At 36.8% G+C, this 18,924-nt stretch overlaps 2 protein-coding genes across 2 annotated transcripts in view; one reads left to right on the forward strand and one right to left on the reverse strand.

The window, feature by feature from the left end:
• sgpl1 (sphingosine-1-phosphate lyase 1) overlaps positions 1-11,977 on the forward strand; it is a 30,176-nt gene extending 18,199 nt beyond the window's left edge. The window contains 8 exon segments of the mRNA XM_020927055.2: positions 816-843; positions 845-925; positions 2,354-2,452; positions 2,537-2,683; positions 4,274-4,512; positions 5,582-5,728; positions 7,577-7,697; positions 8,475-11,977. Of these exon segments, the coding sequence (XP_020782714.1) occupies positions 816-843; positions 845-925; positions 2,354-2,452; positions 2,537-2,683; positions 4,274-4,512; positions 5,582-5,728; positions 7,577-7,697; positions 8,475-8,618 (1,006 nt within the window). The 3' untranslated portion in view covers positions 8,619-11,977.
• A 1,186-nt stretch (positions 11,978-13,163) lies between these two features.
• On the reverse strand, positions 13,164-17,008 carry pcbd1 (pterin-4 alpha-carbinolamine dehydratase/dimerization cofactor of hepatocyte nuclear factor 1 alpha). Its single transcript, XM_020927146.2, has 4 exons — positions 16,858-17,008; positions 15,397-15,525; positions 14,044-14,124; positions 13,164-13,528 (listed from the first exon to the last, which is right to left on the reverse strand). The coding sequence occupies exons 1-4, from the start codon at positions 16,858-16,860 to the stop codon at positions 13,436-13,438; spliced, it is 306 nt and encodes a 101-aa protein (XP_020782805.1). The 5' UTR covers positions 16,861-17,008; the 3' UTR covers positions 13,164-13,435.
• Between the last annotated feature and the right edge of the window lie 1,916 nt (positions 17,009-18,924).

Here is an 18,924-nt window from a genome sequence, read left to right on the forward strand (position 1 = left end):
TCGATACAGTTCAGTAAAAAATAAAGGCTAAATCATGGCTGTGATACTAAAAGTCTTTGTTAAACCACTTCTTGTGCAAAGTTAATATGAAACACAAACATTTTAATCATCAAAACAGCGAAAAAGTCAAATAAACGGGATTCCTTTCTCTAAACAAGCAACAAAACTGTAGCGTTAAAATGCTCTTGGTGATATATCGATACAGTAGCCTATGATATCGATACTGTATTGTCACATTAAACGATACAGTATAATAATATTTTGATATTTTTGCCCTATTGAGAAACTTGGCCAGGTTTTGTCTCCATGATGACAAAAATATTTATTACCATACTGTGAAATATTCCAGACAAAGCAATAACATCTCCATTAAGAGAAGCATTTGACGGAGCCTCCACCAGAAAAGTTACACAATGCACCTTTAACACATATGTAACATTTAGGTCATTTACACGTTTTATAAATAAGCCCCTAGTAAATTAATTTATACCCGTAGACCAAAAAAAACAAGAAAAACTACTACTACAATGTTTTGAATAAATGTCAACAGCTGAAACATGTCTTAGATGCAGTTACGACAAAAACAAATTGCTTTTTAACCTCGCTGACCTTTGAGTTGTCGGCTTGTCTAACTTGTCATGCTGCCTTTGAGCATTTTTAATTGAACACTTACTTTTCCAAAACAATATACTAACCCAGACATAACATGTCCCAGCCAGTGTCAGTATTATCCGTCAAAACATGTGTGTCCTCAAATAACCCTGGTTGAATTTGTATTGAAATATTTTAAATGACCATATCCTCTGCCACCTCAGACTTGCACCTGTGAGCGTGCACGCAGCCTTTCGACAAAGCAGCTCACTATTTTGGGATGAAGCTCGTTCACATCCCCCTGGACAAGAAAACCATGAAAGTCGATGTGAAAGTGAGTTTAAAACCACATAAAACATGATGTGTCACTTCTGCCTTAATTATCACATAATATAAATAAATGAAGTATAGCTGAGAATATAATATGACGTCCTCAAAGTAAACATTTATAGCTAAGAACTCACTTAACAATAGACAAGAGGACTGTTTTGAGCATGTCAGTACAGATACTTATAATTAATTGCTTAATTCGTTTGTGGGGTATTTGAAATAACCACACATTCTACAGTCTCTTTAAATGTTTGTAAATAAAAACGTAAATTCTGCAATGAAATTTCAATGCGAAAATTGGGATTAAACTCAGAATAATTTCACATAATATGAATAATCAAGTGGGTTTGGCAAATGGATTCTCAGATACATGTTAGTGATATTAGAGACATTTATAATTGTATTTTTGTATGTTTTACTGAATATACATTATGATGGCCGCGTACCCTTTTTGATGTGGGCAAAATTGTTTTATTATGAAAGCAGTACTGATTTTTATGTTTTAGACAGTGTTGGGAGTAATGCGTTATAAAAGTAATGAGTTATTGTAATGCATTGCTTTTTGCTGTAACACAGTAATTTTTGGCATTACAGGGAAAAAAATTTAATATTTTACTTGGTACAAATGTCAGTAATGCGTGTTACAGTGCATTTTAACCTGGACTGAAGTGGTGGGTTTTTTGTTTTTCTTCATACAAATTCTCTAAAATCACCGCAATATCAGCAGTGGTGAAATGCCATCGTTACGGTTCGGAATGTTGGGATGGGCCCAGAGGTGCGCCCGTGTAGACCGTCGGGTAAACGTGGGCGAAAGGACAGACGCAGAACTCCACGCTTCACAAGGCTAATCGCAGCCTTGCTCCGCGGTCTCAGGGTTCTCTCAGGGGTGGTCCTAGATTCGAAATCCTCGTCCAAAATTAGTCCTTGTTTGGTCCTGGTTTGGTCCTGGTTTAGATCTGATTTAGTCCTGGTTCAGTTCTGGTTTAGTCCTGGTTCAGTCCTGGTTCAGCTCTGGTTCAGCTCTGGTTTATACCTGGTGTAGTCCTGGTTCTGTCTTGGTTCAGGGCTCCTGGTTCAGTCCTCGGTTCAGTCCTGGTTTAGTCCTAGTTCAGTCCATATACGGTGCAAAAGTCCGGCATCTTCACTCGCAGATTGTTATTTGACAGTCAGCGACAGTTATTTTGTTGAGAGTAACTTACGTGCTGCAATAGCCATGTAATATCTTACATTTTAAATGCAGTAATATTGTAATGTAACAAATTACTTTGAAATGACAGTAAAAAGTAATAAATAACGCATTACAGTTTTGAAGTAAATTGCCCAACAGTGTAAATAGATAGGATAGATATAGATACTTCATTGATCCCAAAGGTAATTTAAATTATATAGGCAGGAACATTTTGCTCATATTCATTCTTCTGTCTCATTTTAGGCCATGAAACGAGCCATCAACAAAAACACAGCGATGCTTGTGTGCTCCGCTCCACAGTTTCCTCACGGCATCATCGACCCCGTAGAGGAAGTGGCCAAGGTCAGGATTAAAACAATGTGTTACTTTAAATAACGTCTGTATTGAAAACAGCAGTGAGCTCATGGTTCCTCCCTCTGTGCACAGCTGGCGGTGAGGTATAGTCTGCCTCTGCATGTGGACGCCTGTTTGGGAGGATTTCTCATCGTTTTTATGGAAAAAGCTGGTTTCCCACTTGCACCTTTTGACTTCAGGGTGAAAGGTGTGACTAGTATCTCTGCTGACACACACAAGGTACAAATTCATGTTTATATTAACAACTTATTTTTGAATTAGGGGTTAACAATATTGGCAAACATGAATAACTTTACTATGATAAATACTATATCGTGTTATTGTTCAGTATATTTTTGTTGGAACAGGATGTTTTGGAGGTCAATATTTATCCTGGGAATTTTTTCTTTGTGCTATTGGGGAACTTTTTGTGATTTGTCCCATTCTACAATAAACATTTGAGCTGTAGAGGTTTGAAATAACTTCTATGACCCATTATAGATTGTATACTGTTGTACATTTACAATATTTTAGGGTTGTGGAATATTGTAGTTAAAATGTTATTGTTTGTCGTTGATAATTAGAAGATGTTTTGGTAATCCATCCAAAGCAATCCATCTGTATACCCCTTGTATAGATTACACTGTAGGTCTCGGTTGTCTTTTGTTTTTTTTTATCCACTTTTTTTTTATTATAGACTGTATTCTTGATATTCTGATATTTCATTAGCCTGATTCATCAGCCGGTTTCACTTCATAGAAACCATCTGAATTCGCAGCATTAGGATTTGTTTGCTCGATGGCAGACAAGTACTTTTTTAATTTAACCAATTGCTGCTATTTGGTCGTGACATATGTAATGCGCCACTAACAGGGCTAACTGGTATATTAAGCTTTTCCCAAATCCTGTAGGAAGAAGGACGGTAACGTCTTTCCCCTTGATAAAATTCACCAAACATTCTCTTTGTTCTGGCTTTAAATCCTTGATCTCGGGAATCGTTGCCAACACAGAATGTATGGCTCTTCGCTGATTGGCTGGTGCCCGAACTCACATTTCTGGGTTTTTTGCGAACTGTCTAGTGTATTCTGATTCCTGACCTAATCGCTGGAGAGAAATGAAATTGGCTAATATTTCATATTCTCAAAACAACAATTGCAATATTATACCTTTTTAATGTATGTTCCACCTCTATTTTTGAAGCGAGTTCTTACCGAGCTGTTAGGAAAAGCTTCTTGAAACAAAACCAGATGTGATCTATTATGTTAGTTATGTTTGACTTGCAGTGTACAAATGCTATTCTAAAATAAGGTCTAACAAAAGATCAGATATGCCTCTTCTGTTGACATTTTATCTGCTGCAAAGAAAGCATTTAACTTTATTGTAGGGCTGCAATGACTAAGAGGAGTAATCATGATGAATCGGCTTATAAAGTAATTGGAATCACATTATGGTAATTGTTACTTGCACAATACAGAGTTTAAAATGCACACTAAACTACCTTTCATAACAAAGACCGTGGCCATATTAAATGAAAATGTAAAAAAAATAAAAAGAAAGTTTAGTTTAGTACACTTAATTTTTAAATGTTCTCTACACCTGGAAACCTTCAGTCATGATGTCAACCTTTATTTGGCTTAATTTTTCAGTGCGCAACAGAAAATAATTGTTTGACTCGTTCCCTTATCAAAAAAAACTAATTGCTGAGTAGTAAAAAAAGTACAAAAGATGAATTATTAGTTGCAGCTGTGTATACTTTACTGTATGTTCTTCTCCTATCTGCTAAAGCCCATATCTATGCTCTCTCTCTCATTTTTTTTTTTTTTTTAACAGTATGGATACGCCCCCAAAGGCTCCTCTGTGATCCTGTACAGTGATAAGAAGTACCGGCAGTACCAGTACTTCGTCGCCCCCGACTGGCAGGGAGGAATCTATGCCTCCCCCTCCATCGCGGGGTCCAGGCCTGGAGGAATCATCGCCGCCTGTTGGGCCACGATGATGCACATGGGCGAGAGTGGATACGTCGACGCCACAAGGAAAATCATCACCACAGCTCGCAAAATTACAAAAGAGTGAGCACGAGTATTTTTTGTTTTGTGTTTAATGGCTCTGTACTTGATTTTTACTGTTTGAAAAAAAAACTTTCAGAGGCCAGAGCAGAGTTTTGCCATGACTCTAAAGTTAACAACTAACATGCAAACACACACTTCCTGATTTGCAGACTATAAAACGCTTACTAATTAGATGCAGACAGTACACAGTGGACTTATTTTGGATTTATTTAAAAGTTTGGTAACACTTTATTTTAGGGTACACTTATTAACATCTACCTACCTACTAATTAACATACCTGTAAATGGTTTATTTGTCATTAATTAGTATTTATTCAGCCCTTATTAATGTCCAATTCCCAATAATCTTATTCTGCTATTAGTTAGACATTTACAAACACTTTCCTATTAATACTTTCTTATTACTGCTTATTAGTATGATACTAAACCATTTTTGTCCATGAATTATGATTCTAATTAGCTTTTGATAATAAGTGTGTTGTTAAGAACTAGTAGCACAAGAAATTTAGTTTTAATTTATTTGTGCCAAAAGCTAAATAGAATCATAATTCATGGACAAAAATGGCCTAGTATCGTATCAATAAGCAATAATAAGGAGTGTATTAATAGGAAAGTGTTTGTAAATTGTAATTAATAGCAGAATGGGGAATGGGGACATTAATAAGGGCTGAATAAATACGAATTAATGACAAATTAACCATCTACAACTAATTAGTGGGTAGTTAGATGTTAATAAGTGCACCCTAAAATAAAGTGTTGCCAGAAGTTCCAGCTAGGCTTTGAGATATTTTCAAGATGCCTAATTATTTTTATTAAATTATACCAGTTTTTACTACTGGGAATGCCAAAGGTGTATGAAGTATTTTTAAGCCTTAGTAATGCATTATATTGGATTGTTAACAATATTTTACCTTTTTACCTGCTTCAGTCTTTGTCATACATTAGAATCCTATAGAATGCTTTGACGTTGCCTGAAAAACCCTGCAAAATTTACTTGCTGGCTGCTGAACTTTAGACTAACAGTAATCTTATCTCAAAGATTAAATGCATTTTATCCTCTTGTTGACAGAATCCGTAAGATAAAGGGTGTGTTCGTGTTTGGAAATCCAGAGGTGTCCGTGGTGGCTATAGGTTCCGATGTTTTCGATATTTTCCGTTTATCAAATGCACTGACGTCAAAGGGCTGGAACCTGAACACGCTCCAATACCCATCCAGGTATGTGTCGCTAAAATAAGACCAAGACAGATGTGTTTACAGATACAAGATATGATCAATGAAAAAATGTCTCGAGGATAAATGCCCACAGATGTAGTTAAAAATAGAAAGTTGAGTTACATAAAACTGGTTAGAGCTGCACTTTCAGGAAAGATTCTGTGTATTTGAGTGAATGAATTGAATTAGAATATGATGCAAAAGTGTTTATAGGTACTGTTCTGTTATTTGCAGGAATTATTTGAAGTTGTTGGTTGTTGTTCTGAATATAAATGAGAATCACAACAATAACTAAACACTAACTTTATATTTTATTAGTTCAAGTTAAAGGGACAGTCCAGAATTTTGAATGTAGGACCTCATTTCTTAGTGAGACAGAGTTTTGAAGATGTGTGGAGACACTTTTTTAAATATTGCATCCAGTCCTTGTATTTGCAGAGGTCACTGGTGTTAGGCTAGTGCATGTCAATGGCCATATTTATCCTGCCAATAAAAACAGTCTTACCCACTCCACAAAACACCCGAAGCAAATCTATTATTACACCAGACTGTCGATGTAAATGTCTGTGTTGATAGAATAATGTTTGAAATAAAACTAACCTTGCATTGTATCAATTGTTGCATTTTGAAGGACTATTTTCTCATATATCAGTCCACCGCTGCCGAGCTTTCTATCAGGATGTACAACTCACTGCTGCTGCTCAGACAAATCCTTCAAATGCAAAGTTGGATATACTTCTAAAATTATTCTATCGACACAGACAGTCACATCGATAGTCTGGCGTAATAATAGATTTGCTTCGGGTGTTTTGTGTAATGGATAAGACTGTTTTAGTGGCAGGATAACTATGGCCATTGACATGCACTAGCCTAGCACCAGTGACCTCTGCAAATACAAGGACTGGATGGAATATTTAAAAAAGTGTCTCCACACGTTTCCAACACTCTGGCTAACCAGGAAATGAGGTTCTATGTCCAAAATTCCAGACTGTCCCTTTAAAGGTGCCTGTAACTTTGTATTTTATTGCTTTGCCTGGAATGTTCCACAGTACAATATATTAAATGTATCTATCTTGTCTTTATTCATAATGAGGGTTCATATTGCCAAAAAGTACCTTGAAATTCATGTTATTGTTGTAACCCGAGCCGTCTTTCATCATCGTCTTCAAAGTTAGTCCCAGGAATACTGCAGCTCCTATGTGGTCTGTCCATAGAGATCCCAAGTAGAGATCTGGCGGTGTTCGCTTTGCAGGGCAGGTGAAGAGGTGCTGTGTTGTGTGAGATGTTTGACCAGTTATTTTAGTGTTAATCCACCTGAGGTATAAGTTCAAGAGTCGGCTGTATCCTGAGCGCAGCTGAGCCAGAGTGCACCTGGTGTCTCTGGGCAGCTGCAGTTCTTCAGTGCTCACTTTTGGGACAGGATCACCTGAGTGTTGAGCCCACACAGAGGAGGTATAGGCTGAGGTGGCTTGTGCTGCCATATGTTGGTGCATAAGCCGAACCCAATTTCTGTAACTGTCCTTATTGATGTTGGTGTTGTCAATGCCTATGATTTTGCGGGAAAAAAATGCCTTGAAAATTATGGTTTCTTACTGTAAATGGGGTCACCTCTGCACAGGTCTGACCTCACCTCTGAGTGCATCTTTAAATTAAAATACCTCTATTATAGATTTATTTGGAGCATAGTGAAATATTTTGATGTTTATTATTGCTCCATGAAAATCAAAATGTAGGAATTGAGAAATTTTAACATGGCTGATGATACTTTGCATTAAATTACTGATATTATTTGGTCTGTCGTGGTAAATTAAACACAGTAATGTTGAATATAATCACCCTTTTGTCTCCTAGTATCCACATTTGCTGCACAGTCCTGCACACTCAGCCTGGAGTCGCAGATCACTTTGTTAAAGATGTGAGAGAGGCAGTCGCTGTGATCATGAAGAACCCCAATGAGAAGACCACAGGACTGGTTAGACAAAACTCTGCTGCTGTATTTACTCTAAAAGACATGTATTCTGTCTGTTTTCAAAGCAGTCCTACTTCAGCAGTTTGATAATTGTCCTAATTTGGAGCTAGTTGACTGAAGAAATTTTGCACATCAATTATTAGTTGAGTGAAAAGGAGTGTGGCTCTAGCGAGGTCCAAAACTACCTCAAGGATCTGATAATATGGAGCTAAACTGTGACTGCCCACTGCTCTGGAAGTAAATTTCTCTTTCTTTTTTCCCTTAGACAATCTGAAAAAACAAAAATAGAAAATAATAATTAGTTTGAACTTTTAATATTTTCTAAAAGTACGGGAAAAATGTATGGAAGATATACAAAAATCTAAGTTTGCAGTCACGCTGAGCTCCACACTAATAGGAAAAGCACTTGTATTTTGGATATTTGTATGTCAAAATGCAGAATAAATTCACAATTCACTTCCAAAAATCCATCTAACTTTCTCCATGTATTCCCCTTTCTTTTGTTGTCCATATAAATACTTTATATTCAATCAAATGAAGACTAAGACACTGTGGACCAGTGAACTGACTAGTCTTATTACATAATGATTTGGTCTGAATCTGGTGGCTTTCTTGTGGTACTTACAGTGAAAATTTGGAGAACTAAAATGGAAACCAAAAGTAATCTTGATGCATTACTAAATAATAACATGACTAAACAATTATTGTTTGCTACTTTAACCCTGAGCCAAAACCCAACACTTGCATTTACAAATACTTCTTGCTTCCTCTTCTTCACAGGGAGCGATATACGGCATGGCCCAGTCGATTCCAGACCGGTCGATGGTCACGGAAATCTCTCGTGGTTTTCTGGACTGTCTCTACAGCACTGAGGTCCCAAAAACCAGCACTAGCCACATGAACGGGAACGGGAAAGCCCACTGAAAACCCAAATGTGAGCCACGATTTGGGCTTTGATCCACTGCAAACAGGGAAACCACGCTCGCCTTCCCCTGCTCTGATGCCTTATCTGAACTGAAAACATCTGTAGACAAGCACAACCCATCCACAGCCACGTTTTAATTATTACTCTGCAAAAACTGAATATCTTGAGTTAAAAATCACAATTATTATGTGCAAAATACTTCATATTGTTTGAAAGAAAATATTTTTATCATTGTGGTATCCAATTCAGTATTTAGTATCTGGCTTTTTTTCCTTAGACACTACTTTTGACTGGTTTCATTAGATTTCTTTGTGATTTTTTTAGACCCGTGAACGGCAGAGTCCTCATAGGGCCCATTACATAATAAAACTAGTGCTGCTGATGCATTGCTTTAAAAATACTAAATGGATTTAAACAGCACGTTTTCAGGAGCCTGTGATCAATACGATTGTTCAAGGTCCAGTTTAGGTTTTGATTTTCGGCTAAGGTAAGAGTGACTGACTGAAAAACTGTAATTTTATATGTGAGAAACTTGTTTAACAGCATAAATGTGCTCACCTGTTGCAGTTTCAGTCAAGTCATTCTTGCTGGTGAGACTGTGTTAAAACAAAGCTCACATTAAAGTCTAATTTGATTAACAAAGCTTCAGACAGCAGTGACAACTGTTATCTTCACAACCCTGGGAATCAGCTGCAAATGATCAATAATGAATATTTTTCTTAAGACGGTTTGAAACACTACCCTTATTCATCAGCTGGTTTCACTTCATAGAAAGCGTCTGACCTCACAGTGTTAGAATTCATTCGCTCAACAGTAGGCGGGTACTTTTTTTATTTAACCAGTCGCTGCTATTTGGTCATGACGTGTGTAATGTGCTACTAACGGGGCTAACTGGTATATTAAGCTTTTCCCAAATCCCGTAGGAAGAAGAGTAATATCGTCTTTCCCCTTTACAAAATTCAGAATGTATGACTCTTCGCTGATTGGCTGGTGCCCGAACTCACACTTTTGGGGGTTTTGCAAATCGTCTAGTGTATTTTTGATTACTGACCTAGTTGCTGGAGAGAAATGAAATGGAGTGGAGGCACAAAGTGGCACCAGCCTGGCTCTTGAAACACATTCAAACCAGTCAAAATTATTAAATGTCCTAAAATTTGGTCATTATAAAGTACAATTATTTAATATACACTTTTTAAAACTCAAGATATGTAGTTTTTTCTAAGTTTTAAAGAGATTCACTTTTTCACTTTCACAAATGAATACTTTTAAGTTCTGTAACACATATTTTAATTAATAATAATGTGTTTTTTTGTTTGTTTTAAAACTCAATTTCCATGTAAACATTTTCTCTGCTGATTGCATTGCTCAACCGTTCACTTTTTTATGTCATAACATTTCAACAAACCACTGAATCTTAATACAAATTGCTATGCTGCCCTCTAGCTGTAGCCTTCTGCAATGCAACTATTAGGGCTTTGATAATGAAAGCAATATCTGAAAAAAATAGCATTAGTCTGTTGAAGCACTGCGATGCCCTCGTCGAACATATCAGGTTCATCTGCAAATAACTTGAAATTTCATTGTCTTTTCAAAGCATGAGCATGTTTGTTTGGCACTTAGGAAAAATTACAGTTGAAAAATGTTTGTCTACATTTGAAACATGTAGAAGAAAAGATTCAAAAATGGGAGATATTAGTTTTATTTTTAGTTTGATGTCTCTATTTGAGTTGTCCTTGTACCACTAATCTCCTCTAACCCACAACCGTTTATATCAGATACCTAAATAATTACCTGACCTATCTGAGCTGTCAATAACATGGTTAACGTAATTTATTTTAATGTTTATCTTTAAGCCAATGGGAATAAGCACTGCGTCCCAACTTCAGAAACCACTGTCAGTTGAATTAACTAAATACATTTATTAACACTGAAATAACTACGACGTCAAAACTTTAGGGTTGCTGCAGCTGCCTGTTGGGACTTTTTCCCATCAAACGGTTAAAAGTTTTATCTTTATCTTTAACATCCAAGCAAGTTATGTTAAACAAGTGCATTTATTTTACTAATGCCTTGAAAATAATGCAAATCTCTAGTGTAAAAGAGACAAAAGCAGTGAAAAGCAGTGAGTTAATTTGCCAAAACAAGTGTCATGAAAAAAACAAATGTCGAATGCTCACAGTTTAGTCTGTTTAGCACTATATTTGCTCCTCTGACTATATTGTTATCAAAAAGATATCTGTTTTTGCAAATTAACTCATATAATATATAAACACTACGCATCAAGAGTTTGGACACACACTCTTATTCAGTGTTTTTTATTTTTACTACTTTCTACAGATTATATACATACAGAAGACATCAAATATATGAAGTAAAATGGAATTATGTAGCGAAGAAAAGCTGAATAACTCTTCTAGATATATTTTAGAGTCAAATCCTCAAATTAGTCACCCTTTGTTTCATCTTAATTGTATATATGTTGCTTCATATATGTGAAGTTTGTATCTAAAATGTAGAAAGTAGTATAAATAAATTAAAAAAAACACTGAATGAAAGATCCAAACTTTTTCCTGGTAGTGTTCAGACCTCCAGTAGTTGGGCGCAGCTGTAGTGGCGTGAGTGTCTTTAGACATTAGAGATTTTGTAACTTGAGGGCTAGAGGAAGCCAAAGCTTGATTCACAAAAACATTCATTTTTAAGTTTGATATGTAATCCATGATGACTGTTGGGACTAATACTGTTTTAACATAGAGCTAAAACACACTTTTATATCTTGTTTGTCTTTTAATTCAATCTACCTCAGTTTCTACGCAATTCAAATTTAACCCATTACTAACCCACATAGATTTTTTTTTTTCTATCATGGACTGTACAACATTGGGGCATTTGTTTGATACTGATAATGAGCGGTTTCACTGTGTTCTCATCCACAGACTGATGCATTCAAGTCCTGTCTGTAATTTTGATATTTTCATAATTTTGTTGTTGTTTGCTTTTGTGTATCCCCTGAATTAATTTATGTTTGTGCAATATGTAACTTTTCCAACAAGGATTGCTCTACTTTTTGGAGAGAAATAAGATGGTTTTCTGTTATCTAACCATTTATGTGACCACTGGGAGTTTTGTGTTTTGAGAGATTAGTTGAATGTATTTTCATCATATTTAAATATATTCAGGTTTGCGTAACATTGTCAGTGCCTGGTTAGACATTTTTAACTAATAATTAGTTCATACAAACTGTGCCCACGGTTTGGGTCATGAAACTAAGCAAAAACATTTTTATCTTGAGTCATGCTTGAAAGAAATGTGTGTCAATTCAATGGCAAAATCATTTTTTAAATAAAACCTTTAATGCTAATCTCATTTGAGATTGACTGAACTTTTTCAATCCTCTGTCATACATAACTCCATATTTGTATAATTAGGGCAACAGCGGCTCGGTGGTTAACGCCGTGGTCCCCCAACCCGAAGATTGGAAGATAGATTTCCACTCAGATCAAGTTTTGTTGTATCCTTAAGCAATACACTTCAGCCATATTGCCTCATATGAATGTGGTGTGTGTGTGTGTTGGTAATAGGTAGAAACCTTAATTTCATTTATTTTTTTTTTTATTTCATTTTACTATATAATTTATTATTTCTTCTCTTTCACTTATTTTAATTTGTTTTGTATAGTTTTTTTTGTTTTGTTTTTTCCCTTTTGAATCTATTATTATTATTATAATTATTAATTTATTGTCTTGTCTGTGGTTGTAATTTAACCGAAACTGAACCTGTCAAGCCACTAAATTAATCACGCTGTGGTGGTGGACCCCATATACACAAGCTTGGGAGTCCATGTCCATGTTTTTTCCACAGTTAACACATATGGCATACATAATATACAGTATGTGTCAAATGCATGAACATATTTATATATATACATGTGTATAAAGGTGTGCCTTGTGGGACTATAATTTTAAATTGTGGAAAAAAATTATTTGATTTGATAGTCAGAGGGGCTTAGCAGTCTCTTGCTCTCATCAATCTTGCCCCAGGGCAGCTGTGGCTACTAAAATAGCACCACAGAGTATGGTGCTATATAAATCTATGTATTAATTTAACATTGAATTATTACTGTAATACAAGACCTCTGTGCACTTATTTTAATTATATTTTGTTCATATGAGCTCATCCTTTTTATTATCTACTGTGTTTTATACAAACCTAAAAGTATAATTAAAGTCCTCCCAAACCACCTCCAATATTGGGACTAAAACTGAATTTACCAGGACTAGAAAATGGCCAATCCAAGATTAAACAGGACTCAAAAAACATCTTGAGTGTGAATGCACAACAACAGACTGAAAAACAACTTTCACTAACGCAGTAAAGCAAATGTCATCTAGTATTTATCTTTGCACTTTGTACTAGAATGATCCACTTTTACCCGTCCCAGCCTGTTTTTAAGAGCAGAGTGCATTTAAATCATTAGTGTTGTTAGTAGAGAGCCACCTGCTGGTTTTTTAAGGTACAGTATCTAAACATTAACAACAGACAAGTCAAACGTTTCACAATTTAATTTTACTTACTTAAAACACTGTGGTAAGGTTTAGTTACAGTAAGTAAAATCGTAACAATACAATATTTGGGACTTCATAGGCACATTTGGCACATTTAAGACAACACTGTAAAAATACAAAACATGGAATGATTTCTGTAACAATTTCACACAATGTCCACCAGTCAAACAGCAACTATACTCAAGGAGCGAAGGAAGGATCGCTCTTCTTTGGGGTTTTTGTAGTTCATTACAATTTACCGATAGTTTAAAGGCTCACATCAATGAAGCTTGGTCGATGAATGTTGCTAAAGTTATATCTCGCTGGGACAGGCCTCCACAGTCATGAGTGCTCAGGGTGATCTGGACCTGAAATGAAAACCATTAACATTTTTTTTTTTTTTTTTTAAATAACAACCACAAATTTAACTCATGCCAAATCAATAACTGTCATGTGGAATTAGATGGTTTTCGTATCATGTTATAGGTGACATTTTGAGGACTTTTCAATATTCAAATGATATATTTTGCTTTATTTTGTCTATGGTAACAGAATATTTCCATTGCTTTATTATCCATAGGTTTCAAAATGATGAAAAATAAGGACTAAGATGACTGAGTAATATTACAGGAAGAATAAAACAAGAGGTATGTAGTACAGTAAAGTGGTAGTGCGGTCTTGCATTGTGTTAATTTCCTGTAATTAATCTTGTAAATTAATAATAATGCATTTCCTTTTCATATTTGTCCTTCTTGTGCTAGTCTTGGTCAGAAGTACCTCAGCCTTATTACCGCTCACATTCATTAAATACGAACCACTTGATCTTTATTGCCTTAAAATGTGTTAATATTTAAATTATCAGGACGCATTCTTCATGTTCTACCTTGTTATAAACGTTGAACCACTCTGGATGATGGTCAATCTTTTCCGCCTGTAGAGCCACTCTCGACATGAATCCAAATGCCTGGAAGCACAAAAATATTTCAGTTTTCAGAAATTGGTCTGAAATCTGATCACCAAAATAGCATATCATATCATGGTAAGTACTTGGCTAGTGATGTGCTCAACTAATTTTGAAAATTGTTAGCCTAACAGCATAATTGCCAAGGTAATTTTTTTGGCCAAATTGTGATATCTGCCTAACTTTAGAATGTGACTGCTAAAAAATTAGTTTTTTCTTGTTTTCCGAAAATGTTCAAATATGACTTAGGCAACTATGCCCTTAGGTGAAATGCGGAAGGGCTCAATTAGCCAGGCTTAGTGCCTCTGCTCAATTTCATTTCTCTCCAGTGATTAGGTCAGGAATCAGCATACATTAGACTGTTTGCAAGAACCCCGGAAGTTGTAGACTGTGCACTGGCCAATCAGTGAAAATCCATGAAGCCATGATGTCGAACTCAAGCGCCTGTCTGGGTCCCTTCTGTGGTACAGCAAAACAGTAAACAAAGAGGTCGAGATGGATGTAGACGAAGACATACATTCTGTGTTGGCAATGATTCCTGAGATCAAGGATTTAAAGCCGGAACAAAGAGAATGTTTGGTGAATTTTATCAAGGGGAAAGACATTATTGTCCTTCTTCCTACAGGACTTGGCGCATTATATACATCCAAACAGCAGCGATTGATTGGTTAAATTAAAAAAGTCCGAATCCGAATGCTGCGAGGTCAGACAGTTTTCATGAAGTGAAACTGGCTGATGAATCAGGTTAGGGATCAATAGTCCTACACTAAAAATGTGGAAGGACTGGAGATAGTCGTGGACAACGCTCTCATGGACAATAACCACATCCACTAATACAATAACACTGAACTGCTTTGTGATGCACTTTAATGCTGATGACCTTTTTGCTGCTATGTCTGTCACTGTTTATTATGTAAGTGCTTTATTACATATGATCATTTTATTGTGCTAATGTTTACAATGGGGTTATTTATGGGGTCTTGCACCTTTGATATTGCAATTTACATTAAAACTATGCAGTCTTTGATGCTCTAAATGTAATTTTGCTGCTCCTTAGGACCATGACAGTAAAAATCTTGAATCTTGAGCAGATGCCGGAGAGGGTAAATGTAAGGGTAGTGACTGAGCAATGGGACAGTTCTCATTTGTAATACTGTATGTCTGCAAATATCTGCAACAAAAGTCATGGAAGTATAGACATGCCTCACTGTTTTTGTAATAGTTTGTTTAGTTTTATTGTTTTTTGATATAAAAACTCTTAAAAAAAATCATCACCTGGTTGAAGTCTTTAAAAATGAACTCTTTGTAGATGGCGTCACGGCCCACCGTCTCCACCCACTGTGCGCTCCGGAGCAGAGGCAGGAGGTGCGCTCTCTCCTCCTCACTCAGAGTCTGAATCTTCGACTGAAACAGAAGAGGGGCAGATCTCAAACAAGAGCTGTGATTGGTCAAACAAACTCCATCTGGAAACAATGAAAAGACTGCATTCTTGGTTTAAAAGACTCAACGGGGTTTAGTACATAAGCTGTTGATGGTTAATTTTATGATAACTTAGCATAATTACAAGATAGATATATGTCTACATTCAGTCCTGATTAAAATGTGTGAGAAAACTATGACTAAATTTGGACTAAAACTGAATTAGACCAGAATTAATCTAGTACCAAACCACGTCTACATCAGAAGTACAGCCTAATGAGCTCAAATTAAGATCGAAGGACAACTGTGAACCTACCCTATGCGTCAACCTGTATATACTCTTAAACATAAATTACTTTCAAATTACATAACAAATACAGTTGTTTAGCATAATTGGCATAATTATGTAATTGCCATTGTGTGAAATGCAGTTTCCCAATCATTTTTATTCTATTTCTGAAGTTACAACCTAAAATTGAATTATCTCTTATTTATTTCTCCATACAGTATAATAATATGCATTTGTGTAATATTCATGATCCACTATTCCTTGTGCTAGTCTAAATTACTAATAAGTCTGGACTGATCACACTTTTGGTCACTCACTCTCTTAATCTTGACACATGACATGGGTCACATGAATCTGTCCTTAATGAACTATGTCCTCATGGCCCACAACAAATCTACCCTCGCCGTTACCGAGTACCCATCACCTAGTTTATTGCCTAATCTGTATCTTTGTCCCGCTCTCTTCCCTTTGAAAGAGACGCTGAGTAAACAGGTCTCGTGCCCACGGCCTCGAGCGCAATGACATCAACAGGTCCCATAGCAACGCTTCTCTAATCTGATGTGACAATAACCACTGGATTATGGCGCTATTGTGTCCATCCAGGCATCTGCATTCAGGCAAACACAAGAAAAAACGCGCAGAACGATTTTTTATGTGTGATGAGTTTGTTTGAAAGGGCAAAAAACAAAACAAAACAAACAAGCAAACAAACACAAAAACGAACGATACAAACGAGCCACTGCAATGAACACGACATGCATTTATTCATTGGCTATACGAACTGATGAGTAAAATGGAGTGAAATATATTTTGTCTACAGAACACTAGAAACAGTAAGTCACAGAAGTCTCAATGAGCTACACTTTTGCGTAATTACGCGTATGGATCACAGAAAATCAGCCACCACTTAGCAGTTCTGGCGCACATTTTAAAAGGTTAAATATTGTTGTCAGTGTAATTTATTGACGTATCAACGAGTAGAATCAGTTAATCTTGATTAAATCGTTCAGCAGATGTTGCATGCTTACCATATTTGTAGTGGTTTTACGCACAGTGGAGATGGAGATGAGACGTGCCAAGGCAGACCAGCGCCCACAGAAAGAAGCAAATGAAGTGAATTATATTCACACAGAACACCAAGGTCCTGTTTAGCTGCCCCACTGAAGCCTGAACACAAATACTCAAATGTGATTGGCCAGTCCACAACCACCTGTCAGCGCGAGTTAATCATTATCCTTTAATAAGTCACCTGCAGGCTTGTGACTCTTCAGTACAAAAGAGTTACATAGGGATTGAAAAATCCGTATTGTTTGGTGTAAGATGTCATCACAGCAAAGGCCTGTGATGCTTCATCAAGGAGGTGCTAGGAAAAATAATGTAGGCCTAGATAAAGGAAAATATATCACTAGAGATATATGTTCTTAAGACAATAACTAATGTATCCAGTAGGTCTACAGAAAAATGTCTCTTGTTGCCACAGCTATGTAACGTCACTAGAAATGAAACCAAACAAACAAACAAAAAACAAACAAAACAAAAAAACAGCTGAGGTAGGGAGAGAGATGAAGCAACGGTAAAATGCCTTTTCTCCTGAATAAAAATAATGAAGGGACTGTTAGGCCTATTGATGTTTTTATTATAATAAACTGAATGGAGTTCACTTCCCTTGCATATGGTGAACATACACTCAATTATTTTGATTTAGGTTACTAAAAACATAGGAAACAATGGAACAGAAACGGTAAAGGCATATAGGCTACCACTTATTGGAAGTAAAGGAGAGAAAAATGCATGCGCCCTCGCCGAGAGCCAGAAAAACTTCCGAGAATCGAGAATGCAGGGAGTCTTGGCCAAAGCAATTCTATAAGATGTTGTGCGTAAAGCTCCATGTTCTGCAAAACCTGTTTTATTTTTGTGACCTTTACAGACTCACAGAGCTGTGATGAGAGCGCAGTGGATGTGCCAAATGAAGCAGGTAATCAACTGAAAGAGACTCGTGTTTAACAGATGAGTGGGACAGGAAATGACAAAAACAGTATAAATCGGTTTAACCCACTTGTGTTGTGTCTGTATCATGTTAACCTAATCTACTGTATAAACCTTCTTTTATGGCCTTAATTAATTAGTCCTACTTCACTTTTATAGTTGCAAAGTGATTTTGCAGATAGTTAGCATTCCATTTTAGCTGGTTAACTCTCTTTACTGGACTATTTTGTCTCAGATTCTCGCCTCCATTTTCAACCAATTAGGTTTCCACAAATGTATGACGTCACACAGATAAACCCCAAAACTCCTCGTGAGCCCTGTGGGTGTCGCCGGGTGCGGTGGCGCGCGCCTGTAATCCAAGCTACCGGGAGGCTGAGGCTGGCGGATCGTTTGAGCTCAGGAGCTCTGAGCTGCAGCGGACTATGTCGATCGGGTGTCCGCACTAAGTTCGGTATCGATATGGTGCTCCTGGGGGAGCCCGGGACCACCAGGTCGTCTAAGGAGGGGTGCACCGGCCCAGGTCGGAAACGGAGCAGGTCAAAGCCCCCGTGCCGCTCAGTAGTGGGATCGCGCCTGTGAATAGACGCTGTAGTGCAGCCTGAGTAATACAGCGGGACCCAGTCTTTTCATCTTCCTCTATTTCACAAAACACAAATAATTAGCACATGACACCTTTTAATGTTATTTGTGCAGATATCGTTTGCTTGTGTCTTCCGATGAACAGTGGGAGTTTATTGGTCCCTTACTGCCTTCTACTGGACCACTGGACTTTCTCCTGGTGCTGCCTGAAAATAATAGTAATATCACCGATATGTCCTATTTATTGCTGGTTATTTGTGAATTGTGCTATGTGACTTTCCATAAATTAATATAAACTCAAACAAAAAGCGCAACAACATGTGCTGTGTCCTTTTGTCCAGTAGGAGGGAGCAAAGGACAGATCAAACTCCACTCTTCAGCAGTAATAGACTGGGGAAGGCACAGGATCAGTCACAACATCTACACAAAAACATAAAAACCTCTAATGCAGGAGTCTACAACCTTTTTCCTCCAGTGACCTATATTAGCCAGAACAGAAATGCTGCGAGCTACTCATTTTTCGCCATGAG

The sequence above is a fragment of the Boleophthalmus pectinirostris genome, unplaced genomic scaffold (genome assembly GCF_026225935.1).
Source record: "Boleophthalmus pectinirostris isolate CB_2022bp ecotype Guang Dong unplaced genomic scaffold, ASM2622593v1 HiC_scaffold_5, whole genome shotgun sequence".
NCBI classification, from domain to species: domain Eukaryota; kingdom Metazoa; phylum Chordata; class Actinopteri; order Gobiiformes; family Gobiidae; genus Boleophthalmus; species Boleophthalmus pectinirostris.

What these genes read in the sequence shown, in the direction of transcription:
- pcbd1 (XM_020927146.2), bottom strand. An exon ending in TTTTTAAAGACTTCAACCAG is followed by an intron (nt 14,125 to 15,396) that starts GTGATGATTTTT and finishes TTGTGCTTCCAG; the next exon opens with GCATTTGGATTCATGTCGAG. An exon ending in GGTTCAACGTTTATAACAAG is followed by an intron (nt 13,529 to 14,043) that starts GTAGAACATGAA and finishes TTTTCATTTCAG; the next exon opens with GTCCAGATCACCCTGAGCAC.